Raw genomic sequence first — 16,635 nt, forward strand, 5'->3', positions numbered from 1 at the left:
ATGATGTGTGCACACGATATAATTCGGAAGCCACAAAATACCCCAAAGCCTGCTGGAGAAAATCATAATCCAGATCAGTGGCGTCTCCTGGGTGGACCGAGTTAAGAGATTTTGATTTCTTTCATTCTGGAAAAATACAGAGATCGGCAGATGGCACGCAGAACTCAGGGGCCCGAAAATCTACAGAACACGGTAAGATTGCTTTATGTAAATCTACCGATGTGATCTGGGTTCTGACTGCTTTTCTGCCTGTTCCTGATCCAGAGTGATAAATCAATGAAAGGCAGGTAATATAGTTCTTTCTTACTCGGAAAAGACCACCGTTTTAACCTGCTTAAGGGGTATTTTGTATGCTGTGGCTGCTATGTCTGAGACGGTTAAAAATTGTGTATACAAGACCAAGAGATAAATTCTGTGAGGGTTAATGTGTCAGAAGGGCGGACTCGGCTGTTTAAGTCTGAGGGAACACGCCAGTGACACGTGCTCCTAGGTAAAACTAGTGTGAGGTTAGGAAGATTTATGATACGTATACTTACCTTTATGATTGAGCGTGTTATGTTCTCGTATGTGAAAAGGTATAGCCGTGCTTTGTGACGGCTGGCTCCAGAAACTCTTGGTCATTGAAAATAATTGTCAGTCTCTGTGTATAGCTAAAATGTCCTGTCCAGACGGATTACTAGTAGAGGTTGGTTGTTATAAAGGTAGATGAGATATATACCTTGAGCCGTTGTGGGTATTCTCCAGTAATCCCGTCTGTTTGGTATTATAGAAAGAATGTGCAGTGTTGATTATTGGGGGGAGGGCTGCTGATAAGAGTGAACTGAGAGCATTTCTCAATTAACCCTTTCTGTTTACTTTGTCTTTCCCTGTGTTTTGTAGAATTAATGTGCATTGTAATCTGAGTGGGAAAGAGAGGTTATATTGGAAGGATTTGAAGATAGAATGAGAAGGTTAGGCATAGACGCAGGTTGTTTAGAGAATGGGGAGCAAAGTGAGCAAGGGCAAAGGTCATAGAGCTTGTGATCTGGTTGCTGAAGGGAGCAGAGTTTACTGAACATGTAGAAATGTTATACAATGGGAAAGGACCAGGAAAAGTTGCAGAAAGAAATGTCAGGTCATGGACAGATAAGATAGACTGTAGAAAGTTTACAGAAGATGAGCAGGAAGCCTAGCAGAAAGAAAGGTGTTTTTAGATTGCTAGGAGGAGGTATAATGTAGTTAAGAGATTGAAGAGGGGAAAGCATGTAGGGGGGTATGTGTATTGCTAATGAACAATGTAATGCCTTTGTGTTCACTACAGCCCCTCCCTGTAATGGCGGCCGCGCTTGCAATGTTTACAGTCCAACATAGTGTGACTCTGCAGAAAATGTAGTGAGGCCTGCCCCCACCCTGAAGTTACTTCCCCCCATGTGCTCACTTTCAGGGTGTGTGATGTTACTTGTAAACAATGATTCATCACTACACGGAGCTGACTTCAGCTAGGACAAAAGTCCATACTACATCAGCACTTGGAAGAGGGTGGGCAGAGAGGTGGGAGATTCTATATGATCCGACAAATGAGAATCTTATATGTTACTGATGTAATCTGTTGCACGCCCATTGAAGGGCGGTTGTCATGTGTTATAATAAAAGGCTTGAGCCTCTATACATTGTAGAGACTCTCCCAGTTTTAGACCAGCACTTGTGTCTGATCTGGTTCGATGATGTGTGCACACGATGTAATTCGGAAGCCACAAAATACCCCAAAGCCTGCTGGAGAAAATCATAATCCAGATCAGTATACCTCATCCACAGCACCGCGCCGCCCTACATTGTATACCTCATCAACAGCACCGCGCCGCTATACACTGTATCCCTCATCCACAGCACCGGGCCGTCCTACATTGTATCCCTCATCCACAGCGCAGTGCCGCCCTACATTGTATCCCTCATCCACAGCACCGCGTCGCACTACATTGTCTCCCTCATCCACAGCACCGCACCGCCCTACATTGTATCCCTCATCCACAGCACCGTGCCGCCCTACATTTTATCCCTCATCCACAGCACCGCGCCGCCCTACATTGTATCCCTCACCCACAGCACCGCACCGCCCTACATTGTATCCCTCATCCACAGCACTGCCCTGCCCTACATTGTATGCCTCATCCACAGCACCGCGCCACACTACATTGTATGCCTCATCCACAGCACCGCGCTACTCTACATTGTATCCCTCACCCACAGCACCGCACCGCCCTACATTGTATCCCTCATCCACAGCACTGCCCTGCCCTACATTGTATCCCTCATCCACAGCACCGCGCCGCCCTACATTTTATCCCTCATCCACAGCACCGCACCGCCCTACATTGTATCCCTCATCCACAGCACTGCGCTGCTCTACCTTGTATACCTCATCCACAGCACCGCCCCGCCCTACATTGTATCCCTCATCCACAGCACCGCACCACCCTACATTGTATCCCTCATCCACAGCGCCGCGCCGCACTACATTGTATCCCTCATCCACAGCACCGCGCCGCACTACATTGTATCCCTCATCCACAGCACCGTGCCGCACTACATTGTATCCCTCATCCACAGCACCGCGCCGCGCTACATTGTATGCCTCATCCACAGCACCGCGCCGCCCTACATTGTATGTCTCATCCACAGCACCACGCCGCCCTACATTGTATGTCTCATCCACAGCACCGCGCCGCCCTACATTGTATGCCTCATCCACAGCACCGCGCCGCACTACATTGTATCCCTCATCCACAGCACCGCGCCGCCCTACATTGTATCCCTCATCCACAGCATCGCGCCGCCCTACATTGCATACCTTATCCACAGCACCGTGCCGCTATGCACTGTATCCCTCATCCACAGCACTGCGCCGTCCTACATTGTATACCTCATCCACAGCACCGTGCCACCCTACATTGTATCCCTCATCCACAGCACCGCGCCACCCTACATTGTATCCCTCATCCACAGCACCGCGCCACCCTACATTGTATCCCTCATCCACAGCACCGCGCCACCCTACATTGTATTACTCATCCACAGCACCGCGCCACCCTACATTGTATCCCTCATCCACAGCACCGCGATGCCCTACATTGTATCCCTCATCCACAGCACCGCGCCGCCCTACATTGTATCCCTCATCCACAGCACCGCGCCGCCCTACATTGTCTACCTCATCCACAGCACCGCGCCGCCCTACATTGTATACCTCATCCACAGCACCGCGCCGCTATACACTGTATCCCTCATCCACAGCACCGGGCCGTCCTACATTGTATCCCTCATCCACAGCGCAGTGCCGCCCTACATTGTATACCTCATCCACAGCACCGGGCCGTCCTACATTGTATCCCTCATCCACAGCGCAGTGCCGCCCTACATTGTCTCCCTCATCCACAGCGCAGTGCCGCCCTACATTGTCTCCCTCATCCACAGCACCGCGTCGCCCTACATTGTCTCCCTCATCCACAGCACCGCACCGCCCTACATTGTATCCCTCACCCACAGCACCGCGCCGCCCTACATTGTATCCCTCACCCACAGCACCGCGCCGCCCTACATTGTATCCCTCATCCACAGCACCGTGCCGCCCTACATTTTGTACCTCATCCACAGCACCGCGCCGCCCTACATTGTATCCCTCATCCACAGCACCGCACCGTGTGTGCAGTCAGCCTGTGAGTGTTGGGAGGAGAGGTAGTCTGCTGCACACAGACACCATCGGTCTGTGAGCAGCGAAGATGGAAGAGGCCGAGAGATGGTTGGCTGTATGGCCTATGCTGACTATTTCAAGCGCCCACAAGAACTTGGCATCACAGCAATGTCTGTTTGTTACTGAACCTCAGTACTGGCTGAGCACCAACTGACTAACAGACCATTTATGAAAATCCACATGCCAACGTCTTGTATGAGAGGTGGGACTGCAAATGGCACCATAAGGGTTTAATACAGACCATGCAATGCACCTACATATCTATTAAGACCATCTGTGGGATAGATAGGACTGACCACCACGTCTATGGGATGGATGGAACTGACCACGACGTCTATGGGATGGATGGGACTGACCACGACGTCTATGGGATGGATGGGACTGACCACGATGTCTATGGGATGGATGGAACTGACCACCACGTCTATGGGAGGGATGGGACTGACCACGACGTCTATGGGATGGATGGGACTGACCACGACGTCTATGGGATGGATGGGACTGACCACGACGTCTATGGGATGGATGGGACTGACCACGACGTCTATGGGATGGATGGGACTGACCACGACGTCTATGGGATGGATGGGACTGACCACGACGTCTATGGGATGGATGGGACTGACCACGACGTCTATGGGATGGATGGGACTGACCACGATGTCTATGGGATGGATGGGACTGACCGCCCCATGTATGGGATAGATGGTACTGACCATCACATCTATGGAGTAGATGGTACTGACCATCACGTCTATGGGGTGGATGAAACTGACCGCCACGTCTATGGGATGGATGGGACTGACCACCACGTCTATGGGATGGATGGGACTGACCACCACGTCTATGGGATGGATGGAACTGACCACCATGTCTATGGGATGGATGGAACTGACCACCATGTCTATGGGATGGATGGAACTGACCACCATGTCTATGGGATGGATGGGACTGACCGCCCCATGTATGGGATGGATGGGACTGACCACAACGTCTATGGGATGGATGGGACTGACCACCACGTCTATGGGATGGATGGGACTGACTGCCCCATGTATGGGATAGATGGAACTGACCACCACGTCTATGGGATGGATGGGACTGACCACCACGTCTATGGGACGGATGGGACTGACCACCACATCTATGGGATGGATGGGACTGCCCCATGTATGGGATGGATGGTACTGACTGCCACGTCTATGGGATAGATGGGGCTCACCGTTATGTCTTTTGGATGGGATGAACTGAACGTCAGTTGACAGAGGGGTTGACAAAATGAGCTGACCACCACGTCTATGGGATGGATCGGACTGACCGCCCCATGTATGGGATAGATGGTACTGACCATTACGTCTATGGGATAGATGAAACTGACCGCCATGTCCATTGGATGGGATGAACTGAACGTCAGTTGACAGAAGGGTTGACAAAATGAGCTGACCTCCATGACTGGATGATTCCAATGTCTATAAGGAGCATGTTTAGTCCACAGAAATCACTCATTGCAAGGAGAAGTAAAATGGGATTGTCAGATGTAAGACGTCACCCTCACATTTCGGGACGGGCCGCTTGTTCAGCACTTGCAGCTTTTTGATTCCGGAAGGACCTACTTTTAAATTCGAGATCGGAAAATCTCTGTGGTTGTAGCTGTGGGTTCCGTCTTACGCTGACAGGAGGGTTTGCAGGTGCTCAAGAAGGTTCAGCTACACAAACAGAAAGCAGAGAGATGAGAAAGACAACCGACATCAAGAAGGTAAAAGCCGGAATATAGAAAATACTCCAACAGCGATACATCCACCACGGAAGGTCCCCACCATGAGGCCATGGATCGTCCTGTCTGCACTGCTGGCTGCACAGTGTGTCGGTGAGTAAGTGGATGAGCGCCGGCTCCGAAGAGGGAATCCAAGCGGCAAATGTAGCAGGAAGAATAGAAAATGTCTTCAGAGACTGAAGGATTAGCAGGGCCAAAATGTAGGGTGTGCAGAGCGTGCTGCCACACCGGGCCCTGGGGCTTCAGGGGGGCCCATAAGGGCTCTCTTCCCCATACGAGGAGACCAGTACTATATATGTGAAGTGTTAGAGTTGGGGTCCGGCACAGACGTCGCAGCTACATGTTACACCGCGGGTATATCTCGGCCACAGACTGCCCAGTCATCGTTCATATATATATAGATGGCGCCATCACAAGGAAGCTACACGATGCACTCGCTGCGTCACGCGCTTCTGCCGCTGTTCCTACGGCACACACTCTAACACCGAGTCTAGTAGGGACGCTCACGGTCGCACCTTTCATTCATGGCTTCCACCCGTTTTCTGCCCAGTTCTTCTCGCATCGTCTGCAGTCTCTCCGTCTGGAACGTCCGAAAAAGGGTGAAAATATATATATTATACAGCGGTCTGTGTATATAAGGGTGCCTGCCCACTACAGTATATATATATTATACAGCGGTCTATATATATAAGGGTGCCTGCCCACTACAGTATATATATATATTATACAGCGGTCTATATATATAAGGGTGCCTGCCCACTACAGTATATATATATTATACAGCGGTCTATATATAAGGGTGCCTGCCCACTACAGTATATATATATTATACAGCGGTCTATATATATAAGGGTGCCTGCCCACTACAGTATATATATATATTATACAGCGGTCTATATATATAAGGGTGCCTGCCCACTACAGTATATATATATATTATACAGCGGTCTATATATATAAGGGTGCCTGCCCACTACAGTATATATATATATATCATACAGCGGTCTATATATATGAGGGTGCCTGCCCACTACAGTATATATATATATTATACAGCGGTCTATATATATATAAGGGTGCCTGCCCACTACAGTATATATATATTATACAGCGGTCTATATATATAAGGGTGCCTGCCCACTACAGTATATATATATATATTATACAGCGGTCTATATATATAAGGGTGCCTGCCCACTACAGTATATATATATTATACAGCGGTCTTTATATATAAGGGTGCCTGCCCACTACAGTATATATATATATTATACAGCGGTCTATATATATAGGGGTGCCTGCCCACTACAGTATATATATATTATACAGTGGTCTATGTATATAAGGGTGCCTACCCACTACAGTATATATATATATTATACAGCAGTCTGTGTATATAAGGGTGCCTGCCCACTACAGTATACATATATATTATACAGCGGTCTATATATATATATATATATATATATATATATATATATATATATATAAAGGTGCCCGCCCACTACAGTATACATATATATTATACAGCGGTCTATATATATATATATATATATATATATAAGGGTGACTGCCCACTACAGTATACATATATATTATACAGCGGTCTATATATATATATATATATAAGGGTGACTGCCCACTACAGTATATATATATTATACAGCGGTCTATATATATAAGGGTGACTGCCCACTACAGTATATATATATTATACAGCGGCCTATATATATAAGGGTGCCTGCCCACTACAGTATATATATATATATTATACAGCGGTCTATATATATAAGGGTGCCTGCCCACTACAGTATATATATATATATATATATTATACAGTGGTCTATATATATAAGGGTGCCTGCCCACTACAGTATATATATATATTATACAGCGGTCTATGTATATAAGGGTGCCCGCCCACTACAGTATATATATAAGGGTGCCTGCCCACTACAGTATATATATATATATATATATATATATATATATATATATATATATATATTATACAGCGGTCTATATATATAAGGGTGCCTGCCCACTACAGTATACATATATATTATACAGCGGTCTATATATATAAGGGTGCCTGCCCACTACAGTATATATATATATTATACAGTGGTCTATATATAAGGGTGCCTGCCCACTACAGTATATATATATTATACAGCGGTCTGTGTATATAAGGGTGCCTGCCCACTACAGTATATATATATTATAGAGCGGTCTATATATATAAGGGTGCCCGCCCACTACAGTATACATATATATTATACAGCGGTCTATGTATATAAGGGTGCCTGCCCACTACAGTATATATATATATTATACAGCGGTCTGTGTATATAAGGGTGCCTGCCCACTACAGTATATATATATTATACAGCGGTCTATATATAAGGGTGCCCGCCCACTACAGTATACATATATATTATACAGCGGTCTATATATATAAGGGTGACTGCCCACTACAATACATATATATTATACAGCGGTCTCTATATATAAGGGTGCCTGCCCACTACACTATATATATATACTATACAGCGGTCTATATATATAAGGGTGCCTGCCCACTACAGTATACATATATATTATACAGCGGTCTATATATAAGGGTGCCTGCCCACTACAGTATATATATATATATATATATATATATATATTATACAGCGGTCTATATATATAAGGGTGACTGCCCACTACAGTATATATATATATATTATACAGCGGTCTGTGTATATAAGGGTGCCTGCCCACTACAGTATATATATATTATACAGCGGTCTATATATATAAGGGTGCCTGCCCACTACAGTATATATATATTATACAGCGGTCTATATATATAAGGGTGCCTGCCCACTACAGTGTATATATATTATACAGCGGTCTATATATATAAGGGTGCCTACCCACTACAGTATATATATATTATACAGCGGTCTATATATATAAGGGTGCCTGCCCACTACAGTATATATATATTATACAGCGGTCTATATATATAAGGGTGCCTGCCCACTACAGTATACATATATATTATACAGCGGTCTATATATATGGGTGCCTGCCCACTACAGTATATATATATATATATATATATATATATTATACAGCGGTCTATATATATAAGGGTGCCTGCCCTCTACAGTATACATATATATTATACAGCGGTCTATATATAAGGGTGCCTGCCCACTACAGTATATATATATATTATACAGCGGTCTATATATATAAGGGTGACTGCCCACTACAGTATATATATATATTATACAGCGGTCTGTGTATATAAGGGTGCCTGCCCACTACAGTATATATATATTATACAGCGGTCTATATATATAAGGGTGCCTGCCCACTACAGTATATATATATTATACAGCGGTCTATATATATAAGGGTGCCTGCCCACTACAGTATATATATATTATACAGCGGTCTATGTATATAAGGGTGCCCGCCCACTACAGTATATATATATTATACAGCGGTCTATGTATATAAGGGTGCCCGCCCACTACAGTATATATATATTATACAGCGGTCTATGTATATAAGGGTGCCTGCCCACTACAGTATATATATATTATACAGCGGTCTATATATATATATATATATATATATATATATAAAGGTGCCCGCCCACTACAGTATATATATATATTATACAGCGGTCTGTGTATATAAGGGTGCCTGCCCACTACAGTATATATATATATATATATATATATATATATGCAGTATATATATATTATACAGCAGTCTATATATATAAGGGTGCCTGCCCACTACAGTATATATATATTATACAGCGGTCTATATATAAGGGTGCCCGCCCACTACAGTATACATATATATTATACAGCAGTCTATATATAAGGGTGCCTGCCCACTACAGTATATATATATTATACAGCGGTCTATGTATATAAGGGTGCCTACCCACTACAGTATATATATATATATATTATACAGCGGTCTATGTATATAAGGGTGCCCGCCCACTACAGTATATATATATAAGGGTGCCTGCCCACTACAGTATACATATATATTATACAGTGGTCTATATATAAGGGTGCCTGCCCACTACAGTATATATATATATATATTATACAGCGGTCTGTGTATATAAGGGTGCCGGCCCACTACAGTATATATATATTATACAGCGGTCTATATATATATAAGGGTGCCTGCCCACTACAGTATATATATATTATACAGCGGTCTATATATATAAGGGTGACTGCCCACTACAGTATATATATATATTATACAGCGGTCTATGTATATAAGGGTGCCCGCCCACTACAGTATATATATATAAGGGTGCCTGCCCACTACAGTATATATATATATATATATATATATATATATATATATATATATATTATACAGCGGTCTATATATATAAGGGTGCCTGCCCACTACAGTATACATATATATTATACAGCGGTCTATATATATAAGGGTGCCTGCCCACTACAGTATATATATATTATACAGCGGTCTGTGTATATAAGGGTGCCTGCCCACTACAGTATATATATATTATACAGCAGCCTATATATATGAGGGTGCCCGCCCACTACAGTATATATATATTATACAGCGGTCTGTGTATATAAGGGTGCCTGCCCACTACAGTATATATATATTATACAGCGGTCTATATATATAAGGGTGCCTGCCCACTACAGTATATATATATTATACAGCGGTCTGTGTATATAAGGGTGCCTACCCACTACAGTATATATATATATTATACAGCGGTCTATATATATAAGGGTGCCTGCCCACTACAGTATATATATATATTATACAGCGGTCTATATATATAAGGGTGCCTGCCCACTACAGTATATATATATTATACAGCGGTCTGTGTATATAAGGGTGCCTGCCCACTACAGTACATATATATATTATACAGCAGCCTATATATATAAGGGTGCCTGCCCACTACAGTATACATATATATTATACAGCGGTCTATATATATAAGGGTGCCTGCCCACTACAGTATATATATATTATACAGCGGTCTGTGTATATAAGGGTGCCTGCCCACTACAGTATATATATATTATACAGCGGTCTATATATATATATATATAAAGGTGCCCGCCCACTACAGTATATATATATTATACAGCGGTCTGTGTATATAAGGGTGCCTGCCCACTACAGTATATATATATTATACAGCGGTCTATATATATAAGGGTGCCTGCCCACTACAGTATATATATATTATACAGCGGTCTGTGTATATAAGGGTGCCTGCCCACTACAGTACATATATATATTATACAGCAGCCTATATATATAAGGGTGCCTGCCCACTACAGTATACATATATATTATACAGCGGTCTATATATATAAGGGTGCCTGCCCACTACAGTATATATATATTATACAGCGGTCTGTGTATATAAGGGTGCCTGCCCACTACAGTATATATATATTATACAGCGGTCTATATATATAAGGGTGCCTGCCCACTACAGTATACATATATATTATACAGCGGTCTATATATATAAGGGTGCCTGCCCACTACAGTATATATATATTATACAGCGGTCTGTGTATATAAGGGTGCCTGCCCACTACAGTATATATATATTATACAGCAGCCTATATATATGAGGGTGCCCGCCCACTACAGTATATATATATTATACAGCGGTCTGTGTATATAAGGGTGCCTGCCCACTACAGTATATATATATTATACAGCGGTCTATATATATAAGGGTGCCTGCCCACTACAGTATATATATATTATACAGCGGTCTGTGTATATAAGGGTGCCTACCCACTACAGTATATATATATATTATACAGCGGTCTATATATATAAGGGTGCCTGCCCACTACAGTATATATATATATTATACAGCGGTCTATATATATAAGGGTGCCTGCCCACTACAGTATATATATATTATACAGCGGTCTGTGTATATAAGGGTGCCTGCCCACTACAGTACATATATATATTATACAGCAGCCTATATATATAAGGGTGCCTGCCCACTACAGTATACATATATATTATACAGCGGTCTATATATATAAGGGTGCCTGCCCACTACAGTATATATATATTATACAGCGGTCTGTGTATATAAGGGTGCCTGCCCACTACAGTATATATATATTATACAGCGGTCTATATATATATATATATAAAGGTGCCCGCCCACTACAGTATATATATATTATACAGCGGTCTGTGTATATAAGGGTGCCTGCCCACTACAGTATATATATATTATACAGCGGTCTATATATATAAGGGTGCCTGCCCACTACAGTATATATATATTATACAGCGGTCTGTGTATATAAGGGTGCCTGCCCACTACAGTACATATATATATTATACAGCAGCCTATATATATAAGGGTGCCTGCCCACTACAGTATACATATATATTATACAGCGGTCTATATATATAAGGGTGCCTGCCCACTACAGTATATATATATTATACAGCGGTCTGTGTATATAAGGGTGCCTGCCCACTACAGTATATATATATTATACAGCGGTCTATATATATAAGGGTGCCTGCCCACTACAGTATATATATATTATACAGCGGTCTATGTATATAAGGGTGCCTGCCCACTACAGTATATATATACTATACAGCGGTCTATATATATAAGGGTGCCTGCCCACTACAGTATATATATATATATATATTATACAGCGGTCTATATATATAAGGGTGACTGCCCACTACAGTATATATATATATTATACAGCGGTCTATATATATAAGGGTGCCTGCCCACTACAGTGTATATATATTATACAGCGGTCTATATATATAAGGGTGCCTACCCACTACAGTATATATATATCATACAGCGGCCTATATATATAAGGGTGCCTGCCCACTACAGTATATATATATATATTATACAGCGGTCTATATATATAAGGGTGCCTGCCCACTACAGTATATATATATATATATATTATACAGCGGTCTATATATATAAGGGTGCCTGCCCACTACAGTATATATATATATATTATACAGCGGTTTATATATATAAGGGTGACTGCCCACTACAGTATATATATATATTATACAGCGGTCTGTGTATATAAGGGTGCCTGCCCACTACAGTGTATATATATTATACAGCGGTCTATATATATAAGGGTGCCTACCCACTACAGTATATATATATTATACAGCGGTCTATATATATAAGGGTGCCCGCCCACTACAGTATATATATATTATACAGCGGTCTATATATATAAGGGTGCCTGCCCACTACAGTATATATATATTATACAGCGGTCTATATATATAAGGGTGCCTGCCCACTACAGTATATATATATTATACAGCGGTCTATATATATAAGGGTGCCTGCCCACTACAGTATACATATATATTATACAGCGGTCTATATATATAAGGGTGCCTGCCCACTACAGTATATATATATATTATACAGCGGTCTATATATATAAGGGTGCCTGCCCACTACAGTATATATATATATGTTATACAGCGGTCTGTGTATATAAGGGTGCCTGCCCACTACAGTATATATTATACAGCGGTCTATATATATAAGGGTGACTGCCCACTACAGTATACATATATATTATACAGCGGTCTATGTATATAAGGGTGACTGCCCACTACAGTATACATATATATATATCATACAGCGGCCTATATATTATACAGCGGTCTATATATATAAGGGTGCCTGCCCACTACAGTATATATATATTATACAGCGGTCTATATATATAAGGGTGCCCGCCCACTACAGTATATATATATAAGGGTGCCCGCCCACTACAGTATATATATATAAGGGTGCCCGCCCACTACAGCTCTTTTTCACTGCGATTTCATGGTAATTTGCGATTTTGCTGCGGGTGTGACTGATGGAGACGGTGTGACTGACGGAGGTGGGTGTGACTGACGGAGGTGGGTGTGACGGAGGCGGTTGTGACTGACGGAGGCGGGTGTGACGGAGGCGGGTGTGACGGAGGCGGGTGTGACGGAGGCGGGTGTGACGGAGGCGGGTGTGACGGAGGCCTCCTACATGCGGTGACTCTTCAGAAGTTAAAAGAGTGACAAATGGCATTTACAAATATATTTACAAAATGAATGATTACAAGAAGTGCGAATACGGACCGGACTGTTATAACGACGGTCATCCTGACATAACAGAAGGATGCGCCGACGCCTTGTGTACGGAACCGTCTCTATGACACAACATTCGTAGCCTATGGGCCCCTACACACGGGTGGAAATTCTGTATGGAGTGGAGAGGGGAGAGTCTAGTGCGGGGGGCCGATGAGCAGCGAGTTGCAGTAGTTGAGTCGGGAGTGGATGAGGGCGACCACGAGTGTCTTTAGCCTGACCATGGTGAGGAATGGGCGGATGTTAGCAATATTCCTGAAGTGCAGGCGGCATGGTCGGGCCAGAGATTGGATGTGGGGGTGAAGGAGACATTTATTCCCTATCCTGTGAATGTCATTTGGACAGTGAGAACCCCCTTTAAGAGCTCGTTCAGATTTTCATGTCTGTGAGCCATTGGTGTTGACAACTGGTTGCAGACGGCCCCTCACTGTCCCCGCCACTAGTGTAGATGTGCGCAGTAATCTCACGGCCTCCTGTTGTGGTCCGGTTTGTGGGATGTCAGCCCTCCACATCCCAAGCATGTCATCATCTGTGATACGGACCTGAACCCTCTTCTTGCTAATCCTGCGGCTGCAGCAGAGCTGCTCAGATAATCGCGCCCTTTCCGAAGAAACGTAATGATCATGCTTGAGAAAGTCGCGGTGTGCGAAGAAATGCGCTGCAATAAAGGGTCCGATCTGATTCTGTAAGGTGGAAGGAGCGGAACACTTTTTCTTTGAGCGCTGAGAAAAGTTTTTTTCGTGCTTTGGAACATACGCACCCAAATAGGACGCGCTGCGCTCTTCTCATGAGCGTGAAAACTAGTGCAGTGTGAGTGGCCCAAAGGAAATCAATGGGCTTTAGTCCTAATGGGCCCTGGCAGCACCCGTGGTACCACTGAAACCTGGGTCCCTGTGCTAGTAGATGGGCACCGAGGGGGGTCGGAGGACCCGTGTCTCCACACCATGCAGTGGCAGCGACATGCCAACCAATGGAGAGCCAGAACGGTCCAGCCTCGTGTGCAGCCTGCAGGCACTGTGCTCTCTGGAGTCTGGGCTGTCCGTCAGCGTGGTGCTGGGTGGGCTCTGGCACTGGTGACAGACTGCGGGGCTGTACTACTGCACCGTGTGGGATGAAGACGATGGTGTGAATGGTGGACTCAGTGGTGTGCTGGGGAAGGGTCTTCTGGCATTTATGGAATGTCTAGAAGATGTGATCCATCACTTCATATACACTGTACGTTATTTTGCGTAATGGCTTCTATGTATCTGTAGGATGATGAATACCATCCGCAGGGCAGCGGCCACACTTACGGAGCGGCTCTGCGGTCTGGCACGTTCCTGGCATCCTAGCGGGGGGGGGGGGGTCAGATGATCGTCAGACGGCGCACTGTATTTTGGAATATTCCCTAAGATATCGGTAAGTCGTGTCTCCACGTTCATCGCTGTGTGACGCTACTTGTTATTGTGTCTTTCAGGTCGTTTATCTGCTCAAGACGAGGATAAAGGTGAGACGCACAGCCTTCTGCCTCATCTCTGTGCCCCTTCATCGCTTCCTGTCCTAGTGGTCCGCTGATTCCTGGAGCGTTCTTCCATTCTCCAAGATGGCTGCCGCGCGCCTCTTACTATCCCGCGCACACTGTGCGTCGCTGCTCTAAAGTACAGCTTTGGGATCAGCCAATAGGAGCGTTGGTAGTCTAGGACACCAATGATGCAGCGTGTCTATCAGGTAGTCAGGAAGCTGCTGCAGCCAACCAGTCCTGGGACTGGAAGATCACTTTATTTATGCTAATGGCATACAAGGAGTCCAGAAAGTCTTCACACCCTCTCACCTCTTTTGCATGTTATGTTGTGTCCCCCTCACTCTGCACCCATAATGACAAAGTGACAACACAACCCGAGAAAAATTTTGGCCGTTTTTTTTTTTTTTATGAAAAACTCCCATTTAGCAGTGACATCAGCATTCCCCCCCTCTGGTGACACTTGTAGCTCCAGGGCTCCTATTTCTCTGGATTCTCTAAGATGTTTCTACACCTGGATTGGAGTCACCTGGGGTAAATTCACATGATTGGGCATAAGACACCCCCGTCTTTATAAGGTCTCACCGCTCACAATGCATATCAGAGCCAAAACCAGTCCATGAGGACAGAACAGCCTGTAGAGCTCAGAGACAGGATTGTGTGGAGGCGCAGATCTGGAGAAGCTACAAAAATATTTCTGCTGCCCTGAATGTTCCCAAGAACCCAGCGGCCTCCATAATACTTACATGGGAGAGCAACCAGGACTTCCTAGAGCCACGACCACCCAAACTAGGGGGAGAAGGGTCTAGTAAGAGAGGAGACCAAGAGCCCAGCGGTCTTTCTAGCTGAGCTTCAAAGATCCAGAAGGTCAACCATCCCTGCAGCCTCCACCAATCTGGGTTTTATGGTAGAGTGGCCAGAGAGAAGCCTCCTGAGTAAGGCCTCATGTCCATGGGTGTATTGGATTCCACATGCGGGTGACTCGCAAATCAGATCTGCCTGTGGGCATTGGGCCTAAGAGACACCTACCATCCCTACAGTGAAGCATGGTGGTGGAGCATCATATGGGGAAGCTGAGCCCGGTCAGGGGGGATGGAAACCAGGGGCCACTCATCACCGGCCCAATACCATCCCTACAGTGACACCTGGTGGTGGAGCATCATGCTGGGGGAGGGGAAACTGGTCGGGGTGGATGGAAACCAGGCACCGCTCATCACCAGCCCTATACTGTGCTTTGTTTGCTTCGTTCGGTTTCCATTTTTTTGGGTAAATCAAACTTTATTAAGGGAAACTGCAAGTAGATTTACAGAAAGTTGTAACAATGGAATATATGTGAAGTGATGACATAGTAGTACCGCATGTCAGGGGTCCACCGAAAACTGTGCTAGCAACCCTTTTCCCTCACACCTCCTCTGGTCC

At 44.4% G+C, this 16,635-nt stretch overlaps 1 protein-coding gene and 1 long non-coding RNA gene across 3 annotated transcripts in view; one reads left to right on the plus strand and one right to left on the minus strand.

The window, feature by feature from the left end:
- Positions 1-5,184: 5,184 nt before the first annotated feature.
- Positions 5,185-6,152, minus strand: LOC136631734 (uncharacterized). Its single transcript, XR_010793083.1, has 2 exons — positions 6,017-6,152; positions 5,185-5,433 (listed from the first exon to the last, which is right to left on the minus strand). It is a non-coding gene; the product is annotated as an uncharacterized lncRNA (long non-coding RNA).
- Positions 5,260-16,635, plus strand: part of CD3E (CD3 epsilon subunit of T-cell receptor complex) — a 31,616-nt gene continuing 20,240 nt past the window's right edge. Inside the window, exons 1-2 of one of the 2 annotated variants that reach the window (XM_066606034.1) lie at positions 5,260-5,594; positions 15,175-15,203. In XM_066606034.1, coding sequence (XP_066462131.1) covers positions 5,546-5,594; positions 15,175-15,203 — 78 coding nt within the window. In that variant the 5' untranslated portion in view covers positions 5,260-5,545. Of the gene's footprint in view, positions 5,595-15,174; positions 15,205-16,635 lie in introns of both variants that reach the window. The other variant, XM_066606035.1, reaches the window with a different exon arrangement.

This window comes from Eleutherodactylus coqui, chromosome 6 (assembly GCF_035609145.1).
Source record: "Eleutherodactylus coqui strain aEleCoq1 chromosome 6, aEleCoq1.hap1, whole genome shotgun sequence".
In the NCBI taxonomy this organism is placed as follows: domain Eukaryota; kingdom Metazoa; phylum Chordata; class Amphibia; order Anura; family Eleutherodactylidae; genus Eleutherodactylus; species Eleutherodactylus coqui.